Raw genomic sequence first — 22,710 nt, forward strand, 5'->3', positions numbered from 1 at the left:
AAAAAAAAAAATTAGTGAGATTCTAAGGGCACCGTGAAACAAGAAAGTTTAGAAACTTCTGCCTTAGCGACATACTAGGATTCAAAGGACATTGCCTGCTCAGGGTAAAATTAGAGTAGCAGATGAAAAGTGGAAAGAACAGTGCCTCCAGCTTCTGTATACCTAATTATACATGGTGAGGCTTTTGTGTAGCTCAGTGCTGGCCCTAAAGAGCACTTGTGCTCTCCCACTCTAAACTCACTGCAGGATCCCCTTAAAATCAGTGACTCTTGCTTTCAAACCAGTGAGTCTTGTTCTTACTTAAAGACAAAAACAAAGCAGTAATTTTCAGTGTTGGTCTTGGGACCAAACTAGAGCTCCTCAAATATTTAGAGAAATTCTACTAAGATTTAAATATCATTTTCCTCATGAAGAAATGAATGAACTTTATGGAAAGATTTACTCGGCAACTTCATATTAGCCCATTATCAAAATTTTAAAATTTACTCTAAATCAGGGGTTAGTAAACTTTTTCTATAAAAGTTCAATAGTAAATATTTTAAAATATTCTTTAACAACCCTTTAAAAATGTAGAAACCAACTGAAAGCAGGCACGTGAGCTGATATTTATACACACATGTTCATAGCAGCATTATTTATAATAGGCAAAGGGTGGAAACCACCCTAGTGTCATCTCAATAGAAGAATGGATAAACAAAATGTGGCATATACATATAAAGGAATATCATTCAGCCTTAAAAAGGAATGAAATTCTGATGTATGATACAACATGGATGAAATTTGAAAACATTAAGCTAATAAAATAAGCCAGACACAAAAGGGCAAATAGTATCTGATTCCATTTACATGAGTTATCAAGAATAGCCAAATTCATACAGACAGAAAGCAGAACAGTGGTTACCGGGGCCTGAGGCAAGGGCTAATGAGTACACATTTTCTCTTTGGGGTAATGAAAAAATTCTGGGGATGGTAGGGATGATAGTTGTACAATGTAAATGCAGTAAATGCAGTTAATGCCACTGAATTATACACTTAAAAGTGATTAAACTGGTAAATTTTACATTATAGATATTTTACCACTATTAAAAAAACATGTTAAAAACCTTTCTTAGCTCATGGACATACAGAAATAGACTGCAAACCAGAATTGGCTTGCAGGATGTAGTTTACCAACCCCTGCTCTGAATCATAAGATCCATTAAACAAACAAAATGATACGAAATATTCAAAAAATTTTCTAAGTCATTTAATTCTCTTTTATTTTAACCAACAAGTTAAACAAATGTTCATATTTAATGTTTGCTAAATTTACAAAAATTTATAAATGCAAATGTAGTCTTTACCCCCAAATAATTGAGAAATCTCCCTAAGAAGGAGGTAGAATGTACATAAAGACAAACAGAGATATGGTGATACATGTCAATCCAACTTTATCTGTTTTAGATAAGGGGAAGGGGAGGGAAGTAGAGATGAATAAGGCATGGTGTCTGCTTCAATGAAGTTTAAAAGGTAGCCTGAAATACATGGTAAAGTTGAAGCTTAGATATGGACAGAAATAGCTTCAAGATTCCAATTTGAAAGTTTGATTTTACCACTTATACTACTGTTATTTTTTTCTTCACTCATTTGGTGTATAGCAGACCATTTCCCCTCCTATTTGTTGGAAAGGAGAAAAACGGAAACGTTGGAAAATTAAGCATACTGTAAAGACCTGCTCAGATTTCTCTACTGCATGCTTACAACCTTTAAATCTAAAACTCACTTAACTCATGGATTAGTTAGCACAATCTCAGACTCTGGAGCCGACCCAACCCTAAAAAAAGAAAAACCTAATGGACTGAATGTAGGCTACAGGCAAAAATAAAGTCACTATAAGCAAGAAACTTCTTTTAGATTAGACAATATATAAATGTATACACCAAAAACAACAGTTTATCTATTCACTGGAAGAGATGTGTAACAAACAACCCTAAACTCAGTGAAGTAAAACAGCAATCATTTTATTACCCTCATGAATTCTTCAGGTCAGGACTTAGGACAAAGCAGAGCGGCATGGTTTGTCTCTGGCTACATGATAAGGGCCTCAGCTGAAATGACCCAAATGGCTGAGCAATGAGAATGCCTAGGAGCTGGATTCAGCTTCTCAACTCACATGACTAGCACCCAGGCTGGGCTGACTCAAGGCCTGGGCTCAGCTGTGACTGTTGACCAGTGTTACCTTCATGGGGCCTTTGTCTGTCTTGGGCTTTCTCACAACATGCCAGCCTCAGGTAGTGGAACGTCTCACAAGAAGGCTGAGAATTTCAAAAAGGAAATGTTCCAGCAGACAAGGTGGCACTGCATGGCCTCTTATGACCTAACCTCAGAAGTCACATGTGGTGACTATGACTACTTTGACCAACTTCTTTTGGTTAAAATCAGTCACAAGCCCACATACATGTAAAGAGAGGGAACACAGACTCTATCTTGTTATCAGAAGAGTGTCAAAGAAGTTGCAGCCAGGTTTTAAAACTACCATGGACATATTTATAGAGAAATGGAGATACATGCCAAAGGATTAACAGTGCCTACCCCGCAGGATCCCTCAAAGTGCATTTAATCTATTATCTTCATTCAGGTTAATCCAAACTTATCTTTCAAGGATAGCAAATTCTACCTATTTTCATGTGATGTAGTAACAAACCTCAATTAACCTGTATAATTTGCATCAAAGTTGGCTAATAGCTTTTTTTTTTTGACCCTAGCACCATTTCTTATTTTTCAAACACCTTCAAGCTCAGATCCACCCTCAGATTTAGACAAAGTCATATCCAGAAAGAATGCAGAGAATGCCTATAGCAAGCAAAGCAAGCAGATTAGCATCATACCAGCATTATGGCTGCTGAGACCAGTGGTCATTCCCTATCCTTACTAGACTTTAGGATCTTACAGGTCAAGAGAAAAAATGAACCAGATGGTGGGTAAATAAAGCTATCAACCTTTTATTCTCCAAAGTTAAAACAATTGAAGAACAACTACTATTATCATATTAAAAATAGGATACACAATTTCAAAATAAAACATGGTCCTTAAGAGTGAATAAATATAACTAAATGAAAAATTCATATGCCTTATCTGAAATGCTTTGGACCAGCAGTATTTTGGATTTCAGAGTTTTTTGAATTGAGGAATATTTGCATTATACTTATCAGCTGAGCATCTCAAATCTGAAGATCCAAAATCTGAAGTGCTCCAAGGAACATTTCCTTTGAGCATCATATCAGCACTCAAAAAGTTTTGGATTTTGGAGCATTCTGAATTTTATTTTCAGATTTGACATACTCAATCTGTAATTTTGTTTTTAATTTCTCTGCTGATCTGAAGAAATTTCACCATAGAAAATTCCAGTTTGTAAACTGGGATGTGAAATCATTTGTGCATCTGTCTCATCTCTTCTTTCTTTTCCTTTTTCCTAATGGTTTTATATTTTTTGCTTTGGGAACTCAAAATCTAAACAAGACAAAACAGTAAATGATTATAACACCATATGAATGCTGTAAGAATACCTGGGGAAACAAAAATAAAGGAAGGTCTCACAAGTTAGGTGAAAAAGGTTTGCCCATGAGAAAGAATGGGGAAGATTATAGGTAGCTGAAAGCACAGAGACAATCTATGCATACAGCCTATCCAAGCTACCTCCACTGTGTATCAAAAAAGTAAAGAGTAGTTATACTTGGCTGTAGAGTAAGATTAAATTTCTCTTCATTATTCTTCTCTTTTATGAACTTTAACAATAGGACAACCATTAATTTAATGATCAGGAATTGTTTTTTAATTTCAGTTTTTAAAATTAGCTTAGGAAAAACAAACAAAAGACTTATTTTTCTGGTAGAAAGCAGTTTGGGTCAGGTTGTAAAATACAGATGTTAATGATTGGGAAGTAGGCTGCAGAAGACAAGCTCCAAAAGGGCTCATAATATTCATCCCGTGTCTCTGTGAGAATCCTAAGCTAGGTGTACTCAGTGTTGCAAGTCTCTTTATCCGTAGGGTCATTAGGCAGAAATTCCCCAGGTGGCAGGTACTAGCAGGTCAAATGCTCAAATATAATACCCTTTGGAGTCAGAGAGACCAAAGTTAGTATCTCCACACTACCACTTAACTAGCTCAGTGAGCCTGGGCAAATTAATTAGCCACTTGACTTTTTCATCTGTAAAGTGGAAAAATGCCTACCTCTCAAAATTTTTGTGCATAACAACTTACATAATGTCGGTAATGAACTCAGAACAATGCCTATCCCCCTGCAAAAGACAATTATAATATAAAACGCATTTGTATATGTAATTGAGAAGCAGATATTGGTTTGCTCTACTGGTTTGGCTAAAGGCTTTAAGTATATAAAACTCCTTTGTCTGCTGGGACGTCAACTTTTTAAAACTTAAATGACACGCCTGTAATCCCAGCACTTTGGGAGGCCGAGGCAGGTGAATCACGAGGTCAAGAAATCGAGACCATCCTGGTCAACATGGTGAAACCCCGTCTCTACTAAAAATACAAAAAAATTAGCTGGGCATGGTGGAACGTGCCTGTAATCCCAGCTACTCAGAAGGCTGAGGCAGGAGAATTGCCTGAACCCAGGAGGCGGAGGTTGAGGTGAGCCGAGATCGCGCCATTGCACTCCAGCCTGGGTAACAAGAGTGAAACTCCGTCTCAAAAAAAAAAAAAAAATTAAATGAGTACAATTTTTTAACACAAGTTCCAAATGTTGGAAGGACATTCTGTATTTGCAGTTAATTCTAAAAATACGCTACCTTTAGAATGATCCTTCTGTAGGAACCAGAAATAACCAAGGGACCCAGCCCCTAGATTCTAGCAACTGACAGAAAACTAGGTGGCGGTTTCCCATTCTTCCCTGTTTCCTTAATCCAGCGGGCTTTTGAATCAGAGATGTTTTGTGTAGAGATGGGCCTTCTCTCTTCCAGGCCAATTCTGAAGTAACCGCCCTTACCCAAGTTTTCGTTGAGCTGGAATAACGCCAGCAGAAGACTGTAGTAGGTGTGCCTCAAGTGTCCTCAAACAATTCCTGAAGCTTCCAGAATCCTTGTAACAACCCACTGAACCACCTGCGGCAACTCCACCCAGTTCCTCACACCTGCTCTTCTTTCTAACCCAGGTACGCAATCCTGCAGCCCGCCTTCGCAGGGGACCAATCAGAGAGCGCAGAGTGAGCCGGATGGGGCGGGTCCAGTTTGGCGCTGACGACGAATCACCTACCTCAGACAGCAGGGGCGGAAGCGGAAAATAGCCGAAAGTCCTGGTTTGGCCTTGGGTTCCGCTGTAGGGGATGTCCCGTGCGAGTGAGTGAGGAGGTCCTAGGGCTTTACCTACTAGCGGAATCGCGCTAAGAGACGCCTGCCAGTGCGGGAGGTAGGGAGCTCGGGAGCTCGATCCCCAAAGAAAAGAGCGACTGAACAGCAGCTGCAAGAGAGAACCGGAGTGTGCGGGGTCCCTAGAGGCCGGTTCCTGGTCGGCGCTGCCCTTCTGGAAGGCATGGTGCAGGCAGACCTCAGGGCGATCCCCAGGTGAGGGCAGCGGCTCTGCGTGGGATTCCACCGCCGTAGAACCGAATAGATGCGGAGTAGGGAAGAAAGGATGTTTCCCGCACTGCTCCCTGATAGCACCCTGATCGGCCACATTTGCAGGAGCAGCAGCAGCAGAAGACACAGCGCCGGTCCAGGAGGCGGCTCGTGCTGTTAGTAAAGTCGCCAGACAGCTTTTTGTCCGTAGTATGCGAGTTGGCAAAACAGCCAGAGAACAGGGCTCCCCATTCCAATCTTTTCAAGCTTTTTTCCCTTGCTAACCGGATCTGATTTGTGCGAAAACATGCCTTGCACTTGTACCTGGAGGAACTGGAGACAGTGGATTCGACCTTTAGCAGTGGTCCTCTACCTGGTGTCCATAGTGGTTGCGGTTCCCCTATGCGTCTGGGAATTACAGAAACTGGAGGTAAGAGGGTTCTGCACCGTTAGCCTCTACACTTTCTTCTATCTATCTAAGATTGGGAAGGAGACACCCTTCCCCCATTTCTGCCTTGACAATCCCGAAAACCATCTAGTGTAAACGAGCCCACTCTTGGGATATAAACCTGTTTAGTTTCTTGTTCACGGTTCTTCAAGTCACCCTACAGGTGGAGGTTGGACCGGGTCGAGAAAATAGAATATATTGATATAGCTGCTTAGAAGGGCACCGTTTTGCAAGCATTCATCAGTTCCCTGAAAGGTAATTTTATTCCTGAAATCTGATCTGTTCAGATACTGGACTAAAGTAGGTCAAATAAACTACCTTGAAAACCATGTATTGAATTTTATTAGCTTTTAACTAGCTTCCTGAATCAAAGGATTCTAGTTGTTTTAATTTTAGTGTTTGTTTTTACTGTGGAAATTAACTCTTACTCAACAAAGGTTTTGCAGAAAGTCCCTTATATATATTTTTGATGTCATATGCTTATTGTGACATCATAATGTTCTACAAGCTGGAAAACCCCAAGGTAAATAACTCCAATATAAATATTATATAATGAACTTTAAATTCGGGGTTAATATAACCCAGCAAGTACTTTTACAGAGAAACACCTATCACAACAACTATAACAAGACCATGACTATTTTAGGCCCGTCTTTATTGTGGAAATGATTTTTACATAGTTAAGCAAACTGTATTTAATATACATTTGTGTTCTCTATTTAGACTAAATTATTTTCTGTTGACTTTCCCATACTAGCATAGTCCATATAGTTATTTTAATGGCCGCGTAATATTCTGCTACATTAAATATTTCCCATTTGTTACATATTTAGATTATTCTCACAATTTGTCTGTAAAAACTTAGGTATAAGCATCTTAATACAAACGGGATTTTCTTACTTTGAAATATTTCCTTGGTATATGGTATAGGAATTACTTTAAAGGTTAATAATATGCATAATATCAATGCAGTTTAAGGCTTCTCTTAGTTGTTAGTTTCAACTGTAGTTTTTAGGTGCCACTAGCTTTTAAGAAAAATTTGAATCTGCAATCTGTACTGCTAACATCCTAAGCCAAGTTCTCAGCATGTCTTGCCTGGATTCTTCTCAACACACCAGCCAGAGGAGTAACCAGTTAAAACATGGCACATTAGGTGTGTCCTCTTAAATCACTTCTAGTCTTAAAGGCCAGTATTCCTCACTGTGGCCATCAAGGTCCAACGTGATCTGACACCACTCCCACCCGATCCCCCTCTGACTTTTTCTCTTCAAGTCCTAGGCTTCCACTGCATGGCTTTGCTCAAAAATCCCAGGCATGTTCCCTCCTTGAACCTTTGCACAAAGTTTCCCCTTCATAGAACGTCCTTTCCCTAGGTATTATTCCCATTCCTTTATGTTCTTCAGGTCTTTACTCAAATATCACCTGACTATTGAACATTGTAAACTTCCCCTCCCTAACTCTTCATATTCCTTTCTCTGCTTTATTTTTTTTTTTCCATAGGACTTACCACCATCTACCACAATAGATATTTTACTTCGTTTTCTTTCCCCCTTTCTGCCCAAATGACTAATACTTGAATACATGACTGAGTCCCAGTGATAAATCAGGCTTTGTGTACTGTATGAGACAACACTTATCTCCATAGCACCTAGTGGTGGAGACAAAGGGAACCAACAAAAACATGTCAATAAAATTGTATAAAATGCTGTGGAAGAAACCAGAAAAGATCTGAGAAGTTAACAGGCAAAGCAATCTAATTGCATAACTTCAAAAGACCACTCTACCAGCTATGGAAAATAAAGTGGGAGTGAAGTGAAGTCAGAAAGCTCTTTATGGTAGTGAGAGGTGGTGGGTGCCTGGGCTATTGATGGTTTATGGCCCCAGTAAGGATAGCAGGAATAGAAATGGAAAACTGAATTGTAAGTGTCCTTAGAAGTGAGCAAACAAGACTTGGCAGGAGATTGGGTTCCAGAGGAGAAGCAATGAGTGAAAGGAAGAAATCAAAGATGATTCTGAAGTTTTTGGTTTGAACAACTATGTAAATGGTGGTGCCAATTACTGAGATAGAAAATTGAGAGTTAGGAACAGGTTGAAAAGAAATTGAGTTCTGTTATGGACAATTAGTTTAATAAGAGACATTCAATAGGCATGTCAGATATACTGCTAGATATACACATCTAATGTTCAGAAAGATTTGACCTGAAGATACAAATGTGAGAGTTTATCTTAGCCTTCTCAGGCTGTGGTAAGAAAATACCGTAGTCTGAGTGGCTTAAACTACAGAAATTTATTTTCCCACAGTTCTGAAAGCTCATCACATGCCTATGGTGGAGCATATACTCATTTATTGGAATGGTAGGATGACCATCTATACTGTTGAAACTATTTGGCTGACCACATATACCTGAAATTAATTCGCACATGATGGCATGCTGCTCTGTAGTCTGTTTACCTCATCCCACTCATACTCATGCCCTAGGAGTTCCAGATGTCAGTTCTTTCTCCCCTCAGGATGACTGAGCCCAGAAAGCACTCTCTCCTATTCATCTCCACTATTTGTTTTGAAGCATTTTGCTGAGGGAGAGTTAACTTATTCTTGGATGCTTGTCTTTAAGGGTTTTTTCTTTCCTCTCTACTTTCCTCAAGTTACCCTAGAAAAAAACTCTTTATCTCCTCCTCATTTTGTAAGCCAAAAAACTCAACTCGTGGCTGATGAGATTAAGAATAATACTGCTAGTATCTATATCATTGTGTGTCAAATTAAAATAAATTATTTGGAGGTAAACATAAAATTAAAGAATTATATTGATAATTTCTGCAGATACCTAGTGGAGTTATTCTATTATAATGTTACTTAAATATAAACACACATAAAATTGGTTAAATTTCTTATGCATGTAGCTTTTATATAGCTCAAAAATCAAAACAACTGTAAAACCAATAATTAAAATTAATGACATTAATGTGGAGAGATGATGTCTTTCTGAAACTAAATTACCATTTACCATGTACAAATGATACTATGTGGTACAGGATTTTAAAATTTGACCTGCAGTGACCAAGTCTCTAGTCACTTGTTTTATGATTGTTTAAAAAACAAAAACAACTTTCTACCTTAGAGCACACCGAGGAGACTTGACCTTCATTAGTCACAAGCACACGTAAAACCAAGTTCTAGTTTTTGGAACTGAAGCAATCAAAAAAAGCAATTACTTGGCAATACTTTTTTTTCCTTTACTTTTTCTTTTTTTTTTTTTTTTTTTNTTTTTTTTTTTTTTTTTTGAGACACAATCTCGCTCTGTCACCCAGGCTGGTGTGCTGTGGCATGATCATGGCTGACTGCAGCTTTGACCTGCTGGGCTCAGGTGATTCTCTGACGCCCAGCTATTTTTTTCTGTTTTTTGTAGAGATGGAGTTTTACCATGTTGCCCACGCTGGTTTTGAACTCCTGGGCTCAAGCTGTCTGCCCGAAGTGATGGGATTACAGGCGTGAGCCACTGCGCCTGGCTGCAGTACCATTCTTAATGATCACTTTATAATAAAGCCGATCTAGAATATGCTTTACTGTTTTCTTTGATCATTACTGAAATTTCACTTTCCTTGGTTTCGGTAACCTGTTGTCCACCATGGTCTGAGAATATTAAATGGAAAATTTCAGAAATAAGTAATTTATAAGTTTTAAATAACTTATTGCAATATATAATTGTTCTATTATTGTTGTTACCACTTACTGTGTATTCAATTTATGAATTAAACTTTATCATAAATACTTATGTATAGGAAAAAACATAGTATATGCATATAGGACTTGGGACGATGTACAGTTTTAGGCATTCACTGGGGGTCTTGGAACCTAGCCCTCACATATAAGTGGAGACTACTGTACTCAATTTTAAATGAAATGGATAAAAGCAAAAAGCCCTGTACTAAGAGTACTCAGACATTCCTTTTAGAATCTTCACCTCCATATATTTACTTTTAATTTACTGCTTTAACACCCCCACAATCAGCAAGACTTTGTATTGGCTTTTTGTTTTTGTTTACGAGACAGGGTCTCACTCTGTTGCCCAGGGTGGAGTACAGTGGCACAATCATGGCTCACTGTAGCCTTGACCTCCTGGGCTCAAGCAAATCTCCCACCTCAGCATCCCTAGTAGGTAGGATTACAGGCACATGCTATCACGCCTGGCTTATTTATTTTTTGTAGAGGTGGCATCTCGCCATGTTGCTCAGGCTGGTCTGGAACCCATGGGCTCAAGCAGTTATCCTGCCTCAGCCTCCCGAAGTGCCAGGATTACAGGCATAAGCCACCTCACCCACCCATTCTAAATGTTTTACTGTAGAAATTTATTGTTGTAAAATTACATTTGTTCTCCATACTTTTGTTTTCTACCTTTTATCTTTGGCCCCTGGTAGAGGAAGAAAAAGTCTTATTCAAAACTGAAACTGGGCCGGGCATGGTGATGCATGCCTATAATCTCAGCATTTTGGGAGGCTGAAGTGGGCAGATCACTTAAGGTCAGGGGTTCCAGACCAGCCTGGCCAACATGGCAAAACCCTGTCTCTATTAAAAATACAAAAAATTAGCCAGCCATGGTGGCAGGCGCCTGTAATCCCAGCTACTCAGGAGGCTGAGGCAGGAGAATCGCTTGAACCCCGAAGGCAGAGGTTGCAGTGAGCCAAGATCACGCCGCTGCACTCCAGCCTGGGCAACACAGCAAAACTCTGTCTCAAAAAAAAAGAAAAGAAACAGTGATACTTAAAGTTGTAGACCTCAGTTCTATTTTAATTGTAAACTGCTCAACCCTTCAAGCATCAAAAATAAATGCCCACCTATTCCTCTTTAAAAAAAAATAAAATCTTCAAGGCAAGATTACAAGTTAGTATAAAAGGCTACTCCCCCAATTGTTTTTCAGTTTTTCTTTTTTTTTTCTTTCCTAAAGACAGGGTCTCACTTTGTAGGCCCAGGCCGATTTCAAACTCCTGGCCTCAAGCCATCCTCCCACCTTGGCCTCCCAAAGTGCTGGGATTATAGACACAAGGACTGAGCCCAGCCAAGCTCTTTCATTTTGATATCAGAATTTATACTAACATGTTATTTTGTTTCTTAAGGTTGGAATACACACCAAGGCTTGGTTTATTGCTGGGATCTTTTTGCTGTTGACTATACCTATATCGCTGTGGGAGATATTGCAACACTTAGTGCATTATACACAACCCGAACTACAAAAACCAATAATGAGGTAAAACAATATATTTGATTCCACTACTGTTGTGTTGGCTTATTTCATAAACATGACATAATTTTTTTTTAATTTATGTTTCCTTTTTCAATAGGATTCTTTGGATGGTACCCATTTACAGTTTAGATAGTGTAAGTATGTTTCATTTTTATCTCATTAACTAAACTTGCTTGATGATGCTAGCTATACTTACAGAATGCTTAAGGTAATGAAAGTATGTTACTGACAATAAGGAGTCAGATTAATAAGAAAAGCAAAAAGGTTCCCTTGTTTCTGATGTTGATAGAGAATATAAATTATGATAATTAAAAATGTAAATGTGATATTTTAAATGTTTAAAAATCTACAGCTGTTTGCTTTCTTTTAAACTTTCAGGTTGGTAAAGAATGTAATATTTTAAATTATATTACCACGCTTTTTATTAAGTCTTTTATTTGAACCAAAAATTTAAAAACCTTCCCCAGTGGATACACATGAAATTGTTATAGATGACTGCTTCTAATTTGAGTAAATATAAAGGAAATATCTTTAGCAGCATTATCTGTGATCGTATTAAGAAAAGCTTCAGATTTAAGAACTCAAGTACTTACTTTAACTTCTCTATTATTTACCCCCACTTATGTTTTTGTTTACCAATAGCTAAGATGTTTATTGCTTTTAAAAATTCATTTCACAGATTGTCTGATAGCCCTCATGATAAATTTTAGAGAGTCTCATATATGACAAGACATCTCAAGCATAAAAGTTAGCTTATTGTGAGTACCATGAATGGAATGGTGATTCATTTTATCTTAGCTGCAACAATCTTTAACCTCTGTGCTTTTTCTTAGTGGATAGCATTGAAATATCCCAGCATTGCAATATATGTGGATACCTGCAGAGAATGCTATGAAGCTTACGTAATTTACAACTTTATGGGTTTCCTTACCAATTATCTAACTAACCGGTATCCAAATCTGGTATTAATCCTTGAAGCCAAAGATCAGCAGAAACATTTTCCTCCTTTATGTTGCTGTCCACCATGGGCTATGGGAGAGTAAGTACATTTGGTTTAATTTTTTATGTTTTGGTTTTTTATCTAAGCAGAGTTTTTAAGTAGCTATCAGCTCTTTCAAGGCAGTGTGTTAAGTACTAATAGCAGAAGAGTAAGTATAAGACAGAGTTCCTACCCTGATGTAGCTCATAGTTGTTTGAAGGCTAACAAAACACAGTTTTGTAATCCCACAGACATGTTAGTCTTTTTTACATTATTAATCCCCAAATCAAAAAATTAAAGTATTGCAGGTAAAAACAGTAATCAGTTAATCAATATGCTTTTGCAGTTGAGAACCGAGGTCTGCAGATCTTATGTAAGAACACACAGCTAGTTAAAAGACAGAGATAAGATAGTCTGGGTTGTAGAACCGCATATATGAAATAGGAGCAATAAATAGCAGTGTTTGGCAACATAATACATCAGCTTGCCTTATTATATGTTCATGTAGGACATTAAAACTTACGTCATTTCATTTTGAAAAATAAATTGAGTTTGCAATCGCATTTATAATACAAATGAATTCTTTGGTATTTTTCAGCAAGCAAACATTTGGAAACAGTGTTTTAGAAAAATTAATTTTGCAACATCATAAAGAATGAATTGGAGGGACGAAGATTGCAGAGATGAGGAAATAAATCAGGAGTTTATAGTAATCTATTTGTGAAATAAAACTGAAAAGGAAGGATGAGATTGGAACAGAAAAGAAAGGCAATAAGAGAATGCAACTGAAAAATCAGTAAGACTTGACCACTAATGCAACTGCCCAAGGCGTTCACCATACTGGCTGCCTAGACAGAACGGATTGATCAACATAGGGGAATTACAAAAGATAAGAGTAATTCACACAGAGCCAGCTGTGTGGGAGACAGGAATTTTATTATTACTTAAATCAGCCTCCCCAGGCATTCAGGGATCAGAGTTTTTAAGAATAATTTGCTGGGTAGGGGGAAGCCAGTGAGCCAGTTAGTGCTGATTGGTGAGAAATGAAATCATAGGGAGTTGAAGCTGTCCATCTGTGCTGAGTCAATTCCTGGGTGGGGGGGCCACAAGGTCAGATGAGCCAGTTTATTGATCTGGGTGGTGCCAATGGTTCCATCAAGTGCAGGGTCTGCAAAATATCTCAAGCACTGATTTTAAGAGTAGCTTAGGGAGGGTCAGAATCTTGTAGCCTCCAGCTGCATGATTCCTAAACCATAATTTCTAATCTTGTGCTAATGTTAGTTCTACAAAGGCAATCTAGTCCCCAGGCAAGAGGTTTTGCTTTGGGACAGGGCTGTTTCTATAACTTTGGGAAAAACTATAAACTAAGTTTCTCCCAAAGCTGGTTAAGTCTTACTGATTTTTCAGTTGCATTCTCTTATTGCCTTTCTTTTCTGTTCCAATCTCATCCCTCCTTTTCAGTTTTATTTCACAAATAGATTATTATAAACTCTTAATTTATTTCCTCATCTCTGCAATCTTCGTCCCTCCAATTCAAACTATAAACTAAGTTTCTCCCAAAGTTAGTTCAGCCTATGCCCAGGAATGAACAAGGACAGCTTGGAGATTAGACACAAGACAGAGTCGGTTAAGTTAGATCTCTTTCACTGTCTCAGTTATAATTTTGCAAAGGCAGTTTCACTAATAAATGAGGAATAAGGTGGAAATTACAAGCCAAAGTAAATGAAGGTAATGAGTCTAGACATACAACATAAGAATGGCTGCATTGCCTGCTATGCAATACAGGACCATTTGTACAACCTCCTGACAAATTTTGTCTTTATTTACACCCTTGAAATGACAAGGAGCTACCTGGCTTTTTAAAATAATAAGCTACTAAGGTGTTCATTTGACAAATATGTATTGAGCACCAAGTATGTGCTAGTATAAAGATAGATCCTGGTGCACAGAACAGACATAGACCTCATGGAACTTAGTTTGGTTAGGAGAGTTAGGAATTAAATGAAGACACAAATATATAGTTACTTATTTCAGAAAATGCAATGAAGGAAAAAGAACAGGAGGCCATGAGAGAGAATAGTAAAGACAAATTAATGTAGATTGGTTATCAGGGGAGAGAGATTGTGCTCAACTCTGAAGGCAACAGGACAAATGGACATTTATAGATAGAGAATGTTGAGGGGGTCAGTGAATGCAAAATTATGAAGAGGGGACATCAGGGCTAGGAGGATTCTCATCAAACTGACTGAACAGGATTCTTGCCAAAGGCAGGCCGAGGGCTTAGTCTTCAAGGGTGGGGGCTGAGGAATTTGATCAGATATTAAAGGTGATCAGGTAACAAAAGGGGCTGGGGAATGACTTAGCAAGATTCTTCTAAACTGACTTACAGACCAAGGACAGGGCCCAAGGATGAAGAGGAGATGAAAAGAGGAGTCAGAGGCTTGCCTGAGGTTTGGTAAATGAGAGTCTTTATCAAATGAGAAACCATTTGTAGGATATTATATAGAAAACAGGTGTCCAAATTTAATTTTCAAAGATTACTGTTTTGTTTTGAGATAAGAGTCTTGCTCTGGTCACCCAGGCTGGAGTGCAGTGGCACGATTTCAGCTCACTGCAACCCTTCTCCCAGGTTCAAGCGATTCTTATGCCTCAGCCTCCCAAGTAGCTGGGATTATAGGCATGTGCCAGCAAGCCCAGCTAATTTTGTTATTTGTTTTGTAGAGACAGTTTTGCCATGTTGGCCAGCCTGGTCTCAAGTGATCCACCCACCTCAGCCTCCCAAAGTGCTGGGATTACAGGCATGAGGATTGCTTGAGCCCAGGAGTTTGAGACTAGCCTGGGTAACACAGTGAGACCACATCTCTACAGAAAATTTTAAAATAGCTGCTGTGGGGGCACACACCTATAGTCCCAGCCACTCAGGAGGCTGGGGTGGAAGGATCGCTTGAGCCCAGGAGGTCAAGAGTAGCCTGGGCAACACAGTAAGACCCCATGTCAACAAAAAAATTAATTAGCCGGGTGTGGTGGTATGTACATATAGTTCCAGGTACTCAGGAGGCTGAGCTGGGAGGATCTCTTGAGCCCAGGAGATCAAGGCTGCAGTGAGTCATGTTCACACCACTGCACTCCAACCTAGGTGACAGAGTAAGACCCTATCTCTGAAAAAAAAAAAAAAAAATGGCATTTAGATACTTTGTTTCCTGCCATCCACATTCTTCTGCCACTGTTATTAAGGATGACTAAATTGAAAGAATTAACTATAAATATGGTATCATTCATCAAAGTAATTTTAATTTGGAGGCTTTGGGGAAAATCTCATGCTATTTAATAAGTAGTTGAAATTTTAAGTTCTTTTTCTTTTACAGAGTATTGCTGTCTAGGTGCAAACTAGGTGTATTGCAGTACACAGTTGTCAGAACTTTCACCACCATCGTTGCTTTGTAAGTACTTGGATTTTATATGAACTTTTTTTTTAATCATTGTGCTATTATGTGGAAACAACTTAGAAAACACAGTGTTAATGTGCTTATTTATAATGCAGGTCTAGTCTATTGTGGAAAAAAAAAAAAACCACTATATAGAAATTTACTCTATTAAAATGAATGACATGACCATTTATAGGCAAAGAGTCATCACAGGGGTCTTCTAAATATTTACATCCTCTCTAGAGCTAGCTTGCTGTAAAGCATTTTGAAAAAAAGAAAAAAAATGCTTTCTTTTTCAAATACATAGTTTTACAATAGAAACCCTATTGCCTGAAGTTAAAGTATGCTACTTTAAGTTCATTCCAGTTTTATTTTCTACATAATATAGAATATATTAGAAGCACTCTAAGAAAGAAGTCATATTTTCTTTTAATATATTGTCAAGGCTTAGAATTGAGGTTAAATGGGTTATCATTAAGCTACCTGACAAAACTATTTCCTAAAAATTCAAAAACATCAAATACTTTAATGCCAATAGAGTACATGTTTTATCTCTTAGTTGTTACTAACATTCTTCTTGCTCACAGAGGAAAAGTGAAAAGACTGGTGAAAAAATTCTTTATTCTGCCTTTGAGCTAGCCATTTAATTATGAAGGCATGCTTTATTTCCCTGCAGCTTAGAAATTGGGTAAGATTCTAATCATACTGATGGTAATATTTATTTGAAGGCATCTGGGTCTTCATAAAATTTACCTCCAAGACAATTGAGGGGAAAAAATTAACAACTGCAGTTACATACACCTGCATTATATTGTGTTTTACAATCAAGCTTTCCCAAAATTAGACAGCATAGTTGGTTTTTTTAAATTTAGTACTCTTTCTGGTTTACTGTTATGTGTCTTATTTGGAATTTCCTTCAAGATGAAGGAATAATCATATGGTAACATGCCTAGAAAAATGGGTTTCTTTTCATTTTTGAACCACCTCTATATCCAAAGTCAAGTGGTTGTCAATGGAATCTCTCAAATAAACTGACTTCTAAATTCTCTGTGTCCAAAGTTCAAGTGATTGTCAATGGGATCTCAAATAAACTGACTTCTAAATTTAAGTATTGCTATTGCTGTATTTTAAAGTACAATTTTGATTTAGTTAAATATAGAGATATCTCATTTTTAATTTTTTAGAATCTGTGAGCTGCTTGGCATATATGACGAAGGGAACTTTAGCTTTTCAAATGCTTGGACTTACTTGGTTATAATAAATAACATGTCACAGTTGGTAAGTAAATGTTCATTTTTCTTAACTGTACTAAATTAGTATCTATAAATTTCTTTAGACAGAGTTTCTTCTTAAGGCTTGCTTCTTTTTAATCTTTCTATAAATTTGAAATTTTTTAATTTTTCAAATATAAATTTAATTTGAAATTTAATTTATAGGAAGATTTATAGGAAGACTTGAAAAAAACTTTAATATACATCTTAATACATATATAAACATATAATAATGTCTTTATTATTTGGTGACTTATACCCTCACATGTTGACCATGTTTGTTCATTTATGTTGCTTATTGCATAGCTATATGTCATAAAAACACAGTGCCACATTAAAAAAAAAAATACGTACACCCAACACACCCACATATACTGAGCATATTCAGAAGAGAAAATATCAGATTGGTATTTGACGGTACGGAGTTTGAATTAACATGCAAGAATAAAATTCTCTGTTATATATTTGGAATAAAAGGAAAATTGAGAGAATGCCAAGTTTAAAAAAATAGATGATATTCTAGAAACTGTAATGTTCCAAAGATCTATGATGTAATGTTCTATTTGATCTTATGAGCTTTAAAAAATATGCATTTTATTTAAATTCTTTGGCTAATGCTTTCAGCAAAATAATTTAGATGCAGTGGTGTGCACATTTGGTATTAGAGCTTTATACTAAAAATTAAATGTCCATGTAGCCAAAGCTTTCCCATATATTTATCCTCTTTGGAACCAGTAATTCTGTTTCTGGGAATGTATTCTAAAGAAATGTTCAGAAGTATGTTTGCCTAAAGTATCTTTGTATATAAAGCTTACTACTTGTAAATAACAAAAGGCTAAAAGCAATCCAAAAACCAATGATGGGTACTAGTTGAATACACTATGATCTTTCCATTGACCAAAATATTAGGCAGTTATTAAAAATAAGCTTGATGAAACATATAGAACTTAGGTATTTTAAGTGGAAAAAACATTAGGCAATAAAAATTTGTAATTAATTCATGACAGTAATTTACAAACTGGCTTATCTGTACAAAGGATGATTGGAGACCATGAAAAACTTTATTCTTTGTTTACTACTTTCATATTCTAAAATAAATTTAGCATTTTATATTATTTTAATGGGGAAAAGTGAACTTTCAGGAAAATGTTTATTGTTATTCAGAACTACACTAGGTTATTACAGATTTCTAAAAATAGTTAATAAGTCTTGTTCATATTTAAAAATAAATCTAGCTGCACTAATACACTACCTTCAGGAAAAATTGTTTCATTGATTCTTTACATTCAGATTTCAGTCACCATTTTTATTGAAATTGTACTTGTTTAATGCGTTACCTTAGTGACATGGGATAGACTAGCTAATAAGCTAAACTCTTATAAAATTAGTGGTCATTTATGTTTAAAAGCCATTACAACAGATGGATGTTTTTTATTTTAGCTGAACAAGAGCCATTTCTTCCATTTATGTCAGTCATTTGTTTACTGTTCCCTTATGGAACCCAGGAAGTGAACACTTAAAAACATTTTTCAGAAAGATGCTGTATATAGTATATATTCATCTATAATCAACTATAAGAGCTTGTTAATCTAAAAATAGAATAATAAAGCCCAGAAAAGTTTGCCTGAAACGTAACTCTGTACGAGGTCTGTGGTATGTAACTTTAATATTTATATTACCATATCTATCTATTCTTACTGAAGAAGTTTAAATGTTAATCTTGTTTCTAGTTTGCCATGTATTGTCTCCTGCTATTTTATAAAGTACTAAAGGAAGAACTGAGCCCAATCCAACCTGTTGGCAAATTTCTTTGTGTAAAGCTGGTGGTTTTTGTTTCTTTTTGGTAAGTGTTAATTTCTTTTAAATGTTCTCATTTTCTGAAGGGCAATAAAATGGTTAATAAGGATGATTTTTAAACATAGTCTTAATGCGGTAGATGGATTAAAATGTCTCGACTTATTTTTTAAAAAGTTCATCCTATTAGCCCTTCTAGGATTTTCAAAATAAATAGATGGTCACTTCATTTATATGAAGAAAAAAGTTTGAAACAACCTAAATATCTCAATACTAGAATAATTATTAAAATAAATCATGGCCCTGTCATATAATAGAATACTATGCAGTTTGGAAGAAAGCATGATGTAGAATATTTAATAATATGGGGAAATAATCAGTAAATATTTTTAAAACAGAAGAAAAACTATACATAGTCTCAATTAGGTAAAGAGGATGCAGTGGCTCACACCTGTAATCCCAGCACTTTGGGAGGCCAAGGCGGGTGGATCGCCTGAGGTTGGGAGTTCAAGACCAGCCTGGCCAACACAGTGAAACCCCATCTCACTAAAATACGAAAATCAGCCGGGCATGGTAGCAAGCACCTGTAATCCTAGCATACTTGGCAGGGAAGGCAGGAGAATCACCTGAACCCAGAAGGTGGAGGTTGCAGTGAGCCAAGATCACACCACTGCACTCCAGTCTGGGTGCCAGAGTGAAACTCCCATCTCAAAAAAAGAACAAAAAAAATTTATAAAGAGGTGGGTAATAGGGATCCTAGAAACAAATATACCAAATTTAACAGCTAGAAATAATACAAAAAGGGAAAAAGAAAAATCCCTGAAATCCCACCACCCAGAGAAGAATGATTAACATTTTGGTAAACCTGTGTTACATATAAAACTCCAGAGAAAGTCTGTGAATTCGGCAGCGTGTACAGTATATTGTAGATGTAGTTATTTGTCAGTAAAGAAAAATAAAATTTTGTTTGGCAGGGGGTGGGTATTTTTTGTGGGGTTTTTTGTTTGTTTGCTTACTTTTGCTTAGTATTCTGTTATGTGGATGTAACTTTTTACTAATCTCCTTTTGATATTTAGGTTGTTCCTAATTTTTTGACCATACAAGAAACACTGAAGTGAATATTCTTGTATATAGAACTATGGAAGTGTGTCTATTTCATTATTTGCTATTTAAATTTTACCTGGGTCCATTATCTCTAGATTTGTTTGAAATACTCAGCTTCACTCCCTATCTTGAGACAAAACTGTACTAGAAAAATAAATTTGTAAGGCAAATTAATATATTTAACATAGATACAGTTTCTTCAGCAATATGCCGTCAAGGCAGGGTGGTGGTGGTCCACAGGTTACGCTGGGGTCTTTTTTTTAATGGCACGTTTTTAAAACTACTGCTCATTTTATGCTTGATATAGATTTGGCATTTACCTTTTCCTAACATATAGGCAAGCAGTAGTTATTGCTTTGTTGGTAAAAGTTGGCGTTATTTCTGAAAAGCATACGTGGGAATGGCAAACTGTAGAAGCTGTGGCCACAGGACTCCAGGTAAGTAGTGCCATCTCTGAATTCAGTAGAACTTCACTATTTGTTAAGCATTTCTATATATCTCCCCTAAACCTGACAACACACAGGGTATGGGGCTATAATCCTCACTTTTCAGGTGAGAAAATAGGGGAACCCTAGGGAAACTGGCCATACTTACTGATTTGTAGCAGAGCCATGAATAAAACTTGGATTTTATTACTCCTACATCTAATTCTCTTTCTACATTTCTCCTTGTAATCTTTGGGTGGTGCAATACAATATACTTGATGTGACTGAGAATGAAATGTACTTTGCTAAGAAATACTTGAGGTTGGCCAGGTGCAGTGACTCACACTTGTAATCCTAGCACTTTCTAAGGCCAACACTGGGAGGATGACTTGACTCCAGGCATTTGAGACCAGGCTGGGCAACAAAGAGAGACCTCATCTCTACAAAAAATTAAAAAATAAAACACTTAGCCAGGCACAACAGCACTTGCCTATACTGCTAACTACTTGGAAGGTTGAAGTGGGAGGATGGCTTGAGGGCAGGAGTTCAAAGCTGCTACTTGAGGAAGTGCAAAACAGATTTACATTTTGACATTTTGTCTTTTTCTGAAGAGGTCAAAAATAATTACTTTAGAAAACTGAAAAATGAATATAATCTGAGAAGAAGTAAACAGCTGTTTATCTTAGCACTTTTGAAAAGTAGAGAAAGATAGCACTCTACAAAACTAAGTTTAAACCCAAAGATGGCTGATGTTGTTGTTGTTGTTGTTACAGGACTTTATTATCTGTATTGAGATGTTCCTCGCTGCCATTGCTCATCATTACACATTCTCATATAAACCTTATGTCCAAGAAGCAGAAGAGGGCTCATGCTTTGATTCCTTTCTTGCCATGTGGGATGTCTCAGATATTACAGATGATATTTCTGAACAAGTAAGGCATGTTGGTAAGTACCAGCTATTTAAAATTAAACCAAATAAGTAAGGTAGGATATTGAATTTCTCCTACTAGAGCAATTTAGTAGCTATTTAGAGATGAAAAAACACTTTAAAGCAGTACCACAGTCCAGGCTCATCAACTCTGGGGAGTGGGAGAGGGGGAAGTGGGGAGCGTATTTTTAGAATGGTAAGTTATAATGGTAAAAATAACTTTTGACTAACATAGAAAACTTTATTTTAAAGGACAGACAGTCAGGGGACATCCCAGGAAAAAATTGTTTCCCGAGGATCAAGATGAACATACAAGCTTATTATCATCATCATCACAAGATGCAATTTCCATTGCTTCTTCTATGCCACCTTCACCCATGGGTCACTACCAAGGGTTTGGACACACTGTGACTCCGCAGACTACACCTACTACAGCTAAGATATCTGATGAAATACTTAGTGATACTATAGGAGAGAAAAAAGAATCTTCAGATAAATCCGTGGATTCCTGAACAGTATGGAAGAGCAAACTGTGCAAAACTACTATATTATATCATTACCTGGTATCCCATGGATTTTGTGCTTGGTACAAACCATAAAAGATGGAAAATGTCAACACAAAAATAGCTGAAAGCCAGGTACAACTACTGGATTTATATATGTAAGTTTTGTATATCAAAAATAATTGGTCTAAATTTCCTAGACTTAGACTTGATTTCTTAACATTCGAGTATCACATACTCAAATGGCAGACAATGACCCCAACTAAATCTTCCTGATGTTACACTGCTTTATCAAAAGGATGGACATTTTTTAAAAAAATCAGTACTTCCTACCACTGCTGCATGAATATAATGCTCTGGAATTAACAGAAAGCATAATGCAGAAATACAAATTAGTGGAACTTAATCATGTGCCATATAAGCTCACCTAACAAACAATTATCTCTCTATTTCTCAAATGAATGTCTTTCAATAAATAAGAATTTATCATTTATTTTCTGCAACATTTTTATGTCTCATTCTTTAAACATAAACTCTTAATGTTTTAACAAAAATTTCTTGATTAGAGGCACAGTGAAAAAGAAGTCAGTCCAAAAAAAAGTACTACTTTTCATCAGTGCTATTAAAGGTGGCAGTAAATGTAAATCTTGGCTGAGTGGTCTTAATTACTCATGAAACCACAGTCAGAAGACATGTAGGTGCTATTTGGGAAAACTTTATTACCTAGGATGGGGTTTCTCGAATTGCTTATCACAACCCCACTGGGTCATGTTTGACATTTTATAATGAAAATAAAATAGAAAATGCATTGTATGTTACAGAAAGCAAAGATAAGTATTGTTTCTCAAAGCCTTTGCTTTATATATATATAGATACAGATATAGATATATATAGTGGTTCACAATAATTATACAGTCTTTTTTCTGTCCACTATTATAAACATTTCTATTAATAGTAAAAGTGAGCTATATGTAAAAACCCCAAAGATACACACACACACACACACACACAAATCTGTTAGAACAAGTGAATTCAGTAAAG

The 22,710-nt window shown here is 36.7% G+C and overlaps 1 protein-coding gene across 1 annotated transcript; it reads left to right on the forward strand.

Annotated features, from left to right (window-relative positions):
- The first annotated feature begins 5,228 nt into the window (after nt 1-5,228).
- TMEM184C (transmembrane protein 184C) lies at nt 5,229-22,666 on the forward strand. Its single transcript, XM_017534923.2, is given in 11 exon segments — nt 5,229-5,798; nt 5,801-5,982; nt 11,113-11,243; nt 11,338-11,374; nt 12,074-12,279; nt 15,585-15,659; nt 16,829-16,922; nt 18,646-18,758; nt 20,151-20,250; nt 21,012-21,183; nt 21,419-22,666. Coding segments are annotated over 11 exon segments (1,404 nt in total). The 5' UTR covers nt 5,229-5,764; the 3' UTR covers nt 21,679-22,666.
- The last annotated feature ends 44 nt before the right edge of the window (nt 22,667-22,710 follow it).

Source organism: Cebus imitator, unplaced genomic scaffold (genome assembly GCF_001604975.1).
Source record: "Cebus imitator isolate Cc_AM_T3 unplaced genomic scaffold, Cebus_imitator-1.0 Scaffold4, whole genome shotgun sequence".
NCBI lineage: Eukaryota > Metazoa > Chordata > Mammalia > Primates > Cebidae > Cebus > Cebus imitator.